The sequence below is a fragment of the Chelmon rostratus genome, chromosome 15, assembly GCF_017976325.1.
Source record: "Chelmon rostratus isolate fCheRos1 chromosome 15, fCheRos1.pri, whole genome shotgun sequence".
Lineage (NCBI taxonomy): Eukaryota > Metazoa > Chordata > Actinopteri > Chaetodontiformes > Chaetodontidae > Chelmon > Chelmon rostratus.
The window spans coordinates 642,501-650,000 of NC_055672.1; the positions used below are offsets into that span (position 1 = coordinate 642,501).

General features: G+C 46.0%; 1 protein-coding gene across 1 annotated transcript in view; it reads right to left on the reverse strand.

The window, feature by feature from the left end:
• Positions 1 to 1,655: 1,655 nt before the first annotated feature.
• The window catches only part of mdga2a (MAM domain containing glycosylphosphatidylinositol anchor 2a), a 74,604-nt gene continuing 68,759 nt past the window's right edge, over positions 1,656 to 7,500 (reverse strand). Inside the window, exons 14-17 of the mRNA XM_041954237.1 lie at positions 3,128 to 3,298; positions 2,910 to 3,040; positions 1,904 to 2,003; positions 1,656 to 1,777 (exon numbers count right to left, since the gene is read on the reverse strand). Coding sequence (XP_041810171.1) covers positions 1,689 to 1,777; positions 1,904 to 2,003; positions 2,910 to 3,040; positions 3,128 to 3,298 — 491 coding nt within the window. The 3' untranslated portion in view covers positions 1,656 to 1,688. The remainder of the gene's footprint in view (positions 1,778 to 1,903; positions 2,004 to 2,909; positions 3,041 to 3,127; positions 3,299 to 7,500) is intronic.

Here is a 7,500-nt window from a genome sequence, read left to right on the forward strand (position 1 = left end):
TTTATCTGTTTGTGCTTCCTGTTAATGAATCCTCACGGTGGATTTTTGTTTTTAGTAGAAATGTTTCAGGACGTGTTTCAAATCTTTTTGCTTTTGATTCCCTAAAATTAAAAAACTTTTAGTCTTTCAAACTTTCCTTTGGAGTTTTTCCACAAATAAAATGAAACAAAAGCAAAACAGTTAAACCTGAACTAAAAATCCCCCCCGCATTAAATCCAACAGAAGAGATGACCCCCCCCCCCCCCCCCCCCCCATGTCTGTATGTTATCATAGGAACAATATAAGATTAGATTTTACATTTTTACTCCTTTTCCAAAAGCTGTTTTTGTAGTTTAAGGTAACTGACGGTCTCTCCACGTCCTTCTGGAAACTCTTCTTTTGAAATACTAAAATAGTTTTGAGACCAAATGCTCAAATCCCATCGGCAGGAAGTCTTTTATTTTGAAACATCCAGTCACAGATCCTCAGATTATGATTGCGCGTTGTTCTTGAAACTGTTCAATAAATCGAGCTTCCTGTCTGTATCCACAGTCTATTTCCTGTCATCCAACATGGCTTCCGTTTCCCAGAATCCTCTTGCCATCATAAATGTTTTCAAAACAAACAAACAAACAAAAAGAAAAACATCTGTAAGAAACTAGTTCTCTGCATAATGAGACCAGGAGAGATCTGTTGATCGTTATTTCCTCCTCGGCCGTTAAGACGCGACGATGTCCAACCCTTCGTCTTTTGTCTCGTCGTCGTGGCGACGGCGGTCCGCGGCCCGGCGGTCTTTCCTCTGAGTCTGAAGGCACTTGATGTCATGGCAGAGGGTGAACCCGCGTCCCCGACAGACACATCCATCCCAAAGCTTTTCTAAAAACTGTCGGTCCGCCCGCCGTAAGAAGTGACCTTCCCCAAAAGAAAGAGAGCGTGCCGTGAGTCCGTCCAGCTCGCGGTACAGTACTGTTGATCTGTGGCGGGGGGTACAGAGGGGGTATGAGTGGGGAGGGTCAGGTGGAGGACAGGTCAGGGAAGGTGACATTCAAGCTGTTTCTCTGTGCTTTGAGCTGCTGAGCTGAAACCAAAAGGTCAAAAAGAGTCAGACGAGATCATGAACGCCGATGGATGATTGACAGCTGATGACCCACGTTCAGTCCACTCATCAGAGAGATGATTTCATGTAACCTGAACGCCGCCCTCAGTGACTCACCGGGCTGCTGTTGCTTACATCATCACAGCAGCTGGCTCTGATTGGACAGGAAAACCACGTGACCATGAACGCCGCTTCAGTTTAAAGGAACATTTTAGGAAATAGACAGCGACAGCGAGACGCTCAGATGGAAATGTGCAGCGTCTGGACTCAGGATGTGGTTAGCTTAGCATAAAGACTGGAAGCAGGGGGAAACAGCTAGCCTGACGGCGGTTGTGTTCTCAGGCTTTATGTTAGAAAGACGTCCGTCCTGGACAGACGTGGACTGACGTCTGAAGACTGAAATGTTGGAGCGACCCTTTAACGCATCATCTCCTGATCTTTTGACCTTTTGTGTCAGCCATCTTGGCAGGAAGTCTCTCTGTAGGTCTGACCGCATCTTTGGTAGTTGGAGGTGGGGGTGGGGGGGTGTAAATGGTGGGGGATGATGGGATTGGATGGGGAGGTGAGGGGGGGCAGAAGAGTCAAAGGTCGTAGCATCCTGCAGAGAGTGGGGTCACCTCTGTTGGCCAATCAGAGCCAGACTCAGAGTGACGCACAGCTGCCATATATGGGGCGACGAGGGCGGGGCGAGTGACCTTAAATCTGTGAGGAGAGGAGAGAGAGAGAGTTTGATTAGTCAGCAGAAAAGATATTTAGTCTTAAATAAAGACAGAAATGGTGAAAGGTGTGTACGGCGTCATGGCTCTGTCACAGTGGACGTGGACTCACTGTTGGGTGGAGGATCTTTACATTCGCCCTCCTCAATGGTGACATCATCAATGGCGATGTCTCCCTCGATACCAGGACCCCGGACTCCCTCCATCACCATCTACCAGAGAGACAGACACACTGAGCCGTGGACGAGGACGTCTCACGTCCACATAAAACTACGACTAATGATTCTTTTCATTCTGGATCAATCAGCTGATTATTTCCTCCATTAATCGATTGATCGATCGGTTTGGAAACATTGTGAAAATAGTGAGAAATGTGGTGACGATGAGGCCAAAGTGACGCCTTCACAGTGTTTGTTTAGTCCAAAGCTCCACATTATTACAAACACATTCAGATCATTCAGATCATTCAGAGGAAAAGCAGCAGATCAAACATCTGAAGATCAAACATCAAATGATTTTACAGAAACAATCAATAGATGATCATTGATTTCCTGTTCACTGACTGATTTCAGCTGTATTACAACTGAACTGTTCGAGTTTAATTTATAACAAAACAGATATAAAACTTTTCATATGTTTGTGAGTAAAATCTGTAAAGTAACTAAAGCTGTCAGATAAAAGTAATGGAGTAAAAAGTAGAATATTTTCCTCTGAAGTATAAAGTGCCACGAGAAGAAATTACCAAGTAAAGTACAAGTACCTCAAATGTGAACTTAAGTACAGTAAAGCTAGCATTAACCTCAGAGACAAACACATTGTGTTTCCTGTGACTCCTTCACAATAAAAGCAGGTTTAAGTGTTTTAATGTGAAGCAGCAGCAGGAGGAAATGTTGACCCGACACAGGAAACAGTGACTCAGCAAAAATGGGTTTGATTTGAAGAAAATCTTAAACTGCTCATCTTTGGGTTTTAGACTGCTGGCCGGACAAATCAAGTACATATTACTGCATATGTACTGTATGTACTTGTACTGTATTTCTGTACATACCAGCCAGTAAAGTGGGTGTAGTTTGTAGTGGAGTGGGTGTGGCTTGCAGTAAAGTGGGCGTGGTCTGTACCTGGAAGGCTGCGGTTGGGTGGATGTTGACCTTGGCTTGCCGCCAGCGGTCTCCTTGGTTACCGGTCAGACTCCAGACTGAGCTGTCCGTCACCGTCTGACCTTTCTGACGCAGAAACACGTTCAAAGCTCCTGCAAACACAAACCAGCAGTCAGCCATCGATATTTCTCACCGCTCTGATGGCGTCGTAGCTCAGACGGGACCTGCCGCAGTCGTACCGATGTGTTTCCCGTACATGTGGTAGAAAAAGGCGAAGCAGTAGGTGGGGTTGTTGGTGACGGAGGAGGAGGAGGAGGAGCTCTTGGAGTTCATGTTGAAGGTGGGAGACAGCAGCCGGGCCTTGTCTCCGTCCAGCCTCGGCCTCGACGTCTCAATGTACATGTAGAAACCTGTGAGACCAGCACAGGTCAGAGGTCAGAGGTCAGAGGTCAGGGGTCACAGGTCAGAGGTCAGGGGTCAGCTCACAGGTTAATACAGCAATAAATTATTAAAACACAACCTGTCATGAAACATTTCATCATTTTGGGATGAATCTTATCTGAACTTACTGGACTTCATTTTATTTCTTTTTTCAAAAGCCTGTTTTTAATTCATGATACCATATTTCCCAATGACGCTGTCCGTAAGCCAATCACAGACGTATCAGCAACTACAACCACAATTAGCTGGCTAGCTTCTGTTAGCAAGACCAAAGACAAAGCCGCAGGGTTACAAATCACATTAACTGAACCCTTCCCTTTAGCTTCCAAGCTACCGAGCTAGTTAGCTAAGCTGTTTTACTCTAACGCGCTCACAATGACAGCCTTCAGCAGGTAAAATGTTTACCATGTTAACCATCTTAGCTTAGCATGTTTGAATGCTAACATTAGCCACAGCTAAGGCTGATGGGAATGCCATTAGTTTTGCTGGTGTTTGATAATAATAACACATAAAAAAATAATTTGTGAGCACGATTCCATATTTTGATTTCTTGAGAGAATGAATTACAAATGTGTGCTCTTAATTTATCTTTTTTTTAACCAGGCAGCTCCTGGACGCCGTAGAAACCAAAGTGTTGTGCAATTAAAATTTTCAAGACGATAACGCAACACGAAAAGCAACAAGATCAAAATTATGACAATTCATTCTGAGGAAGGGACAAAAAATGTACAACAAATCACAAAAAGCTCAGATTGAACTGAAACGTCCTCCTTCATTTGATTTGCTGTGCCGGGAATCGACCCTGTGACTGCGCCTCGACAGAGGGTCGGCAAACAAATCCACCTCCGGCTCATCGAGCAGGAAAACAGTCCTCACAGATGAAACTACGAGTGCAGGAAACACACACACACGTTTGACAGCGAATTTAAAGCAGTTCAGGCTCAGTTTAACGAGGCGCTCCTGAAACGAGCTGCAGGAGGAGACGAAGACGAGGAGACGAAGACGAGGAGGCAAACGAGACGCTGTCACACATCGACTGAACGTACGGTACGAGGAATTATTTTAACCTTTAAGTGAGGGATCACAGTCTGACATGTTCTGTGTTTCCTGCTGAACAGTTAATCCTGATCATACTGAGGCTGCTGCCCTCATCTCATACATGTGTTCACCTGCTGCCTGGCTCAGAGGCACTCTGACACGCCGACACCTGAAACCAGAAAAAGTTTTGTTTCTGTCAAAATGTGTGAAATGACGTCAGTAAAAGTCACCGCCGACGTTCAGAGGTGACGTTCTCATCGCAGCACTCAGGAAATAAACAGCGAGCGAAGTTTAAAGGACACAGATGACAGTCTCTAACGCTCATGCTCAGACTCAGACAGTGAATGCTAACTGCTAACACAGTGAATGCTAACTGCTAACACAGTGAATGCTAACTGATAACACAGTGAATGCTAACTGCTAACACAGTGAATGCTAACTGATAACACAGTGAATGCTAACTGATAACACAGTGAATGCTAACTGCTAACAGTTCTGACAGATCTTAAATAAAGTTTGGTAGATTTTTTTAAGATGGGCTTTTAGTGATGACGTGTTTCTCTCTCTCTCTAACCAGCTGTCTCTCTACTTCAGGGCGGGGTCTGAATCTGGGTGTTGACAGCCAATCACATTTGATTATTTAGCCTCTTCCTGCCTGGAGGAGCTGCGACACTCACTGCAGGACGGCAGCGTTTACATGGGAAACACATCCACAGATGTGGTGTATTTATGCTGTCATGTCTGTTGTGGCTGTTTGATATAAAGCACAGTGAATTATAATAATGTAATGAAATCTGCTCTATTAATAGAATTGCTCTGATTGGTCCACTGTGAGACAAAAAGCTGTCCACCCCTCAGTCATCGTGGGAATGATGACGGGATAAAGGAAAGTGGTAAGAGAAAGGGAGGACAGCTGCGGTGTTGGTTAAGGAGAGACACCCCAATATCAGCAACTCTGCAGTAAAGACACTGAGCTGTTAGCTGTTAGCATCAGGCTAACAGGGATACCCCCCCCCTCTGCAAACACCGACACAGCCTGTGATGTCATCCACTCAGGTACAAACACGCTGCAGACAAACACCTGGATGTCCTTCAGATGTCTTATTTCAGGTGACTTCAATCATCTCTGTCCTCCATTCTGCCCTCTTCCACCTGCACTCCCCCAAGCACAACCTCCGGCACAACCCCTCCCCCAATTCATCCCTCACTACAGACCAGGTGAGGACAGAACTCATCAAGACGAGAAAGACTCTGGGTCCAGATGGCATCGGGTCGAGGCTACTCAAGTCCTGAGCAGACCAGCTGAAGACAGATTCAACTTGAGCCTGAAGGTGGGGCGAGTCTCACAACAGACTCCGCCCTCCAAGCACCTCAACAGGTGTACATTCAGTACACACTTTGAATATTTAATGGGTTGATTAATGGAATTTTTCGGTTGATGCCCTTATAAGGAAACACGGAGGCGGGATTAGACCGGACGCTGTGGCAGGAGTATGAAGTCATTGTTTCCTCTTTATCACTGTTGAGCGTCTGTTTCAAAGTGGCGGCTCTGGAAAGATCTCCTGCTCTGTTTCAGTCTCTGGACGTCCACTTTAACATTTCAGACAGCTGAAACCACTTCAGGTGTCAAACTGAAGCTTCTGGAAGCATCTGGACTCGACAGCTGGCTGTTCTGTCCCGAGTGTTTAAAAATAAGAAGTAAATTAACAGACAAAACTCTCAACTCTGAACTGTCAGTTCTTCTCTGCAAACTATTTTTGCTCGGGGACAGATGCTAAAGTTATCTTTATTTAACTAAAGGCACGGTGGACAGTTTGACAGGTCGGCTTACTACGCCCACTTCCAGATCCGCCGTCAGCGTCGACAGCGCGAAGATAATTCACTCGGACGTTTTCTTCTCTGTAATCAGGCTGTGAAAGTCAGCCCGACAGTCGCATCATACTCAGTTTGTATTTGTGAAATGCTGCTTTTTCCTGATAACGTCCGTCTGTCTGTATGGGAGGGAGAAACGCCAGACTCCATTGGAAAATGTGTCAATTTAACAAACAGTGCTCAAGTGATGAAATTTCCCTCGATCTTTAGTTAAGCCTCTGATCCGTTTCATTGATTTTGACTTTTAGAAAGTTATACTGAACCAACTGCTAGCATGCTGATCACGGCTGCCGGCGTTGGGCGAATCCTGCTGCAGTGACACGTTGATGCCGTCACGTGTACACACACTTTATCACATATGTGTATTTGGACTGAAGTCACCATCAGGGTTTAAAAAGTACTACACCACCGTGAGACTCACAGGAAACTACTCACAGTTTAGCAATACTAGACCTACAGCAACCCACAGCTCCACCCACAGCTCCACCCACAGCCCCACCCACAGCCCCACCCATAGCTCCACCCACAGCCCCACCCACAGCTCTACCCACAGCCCCACCCACAGCCCCACCCGCAGCCCCACCCATAGCTCCACCCACAGCTCCACCCACAGCTCTACCCACAGCCCCACCCGCAGCCCCACCCACAGCTCCACCCACAGCCCCACCTCAGGTTCATAAAGTCAAAGACATGTTGTTTTCAATTAGAGGCTGAACCTTTTCCAGGATTCCTGTGGGATTCCTGATGGGAGTGGGGGTCAGTGATGATGGGTCAGTTTCACTGCTCGTCATGTGACTGGGACGGGACAGGAAAAAGTCAAAATCATTATTATTTAAAAGGTCTGTCTGTCAGGAGCTCAGTTTAAAAAGGTTGCGTCTCCTTTAATCAGTGGCTGATTGAATGCACCAAACACACTGAGCCACACTAATCAAACACAGCCAAGATGCTGCGTGACCAACAGGTGAATGCACGGTTTGGCTAAATGCTAAAGGCTAAAAATGTTCATGGTGAACCCTGCAGTGGTGATGTCTCCATTTGTTACACTGCAGAGGACTGGTTACACTGGGACAGACAGGCTGGGATGACTGGTTATAATATGAGATGAGAGCGGTCAAGCTGACGTTGAACCAGGAACTTTTTTTTATTGAGGTGGTGTTCGAGGTTCAGAGAAAGATGCTCAGACAGGTGAGCCTACAATGAGACATTAGCAACTACTGTTGCCTAGCAACGTAACATTGTGTGCGTGCTACAAGGTGTAAAA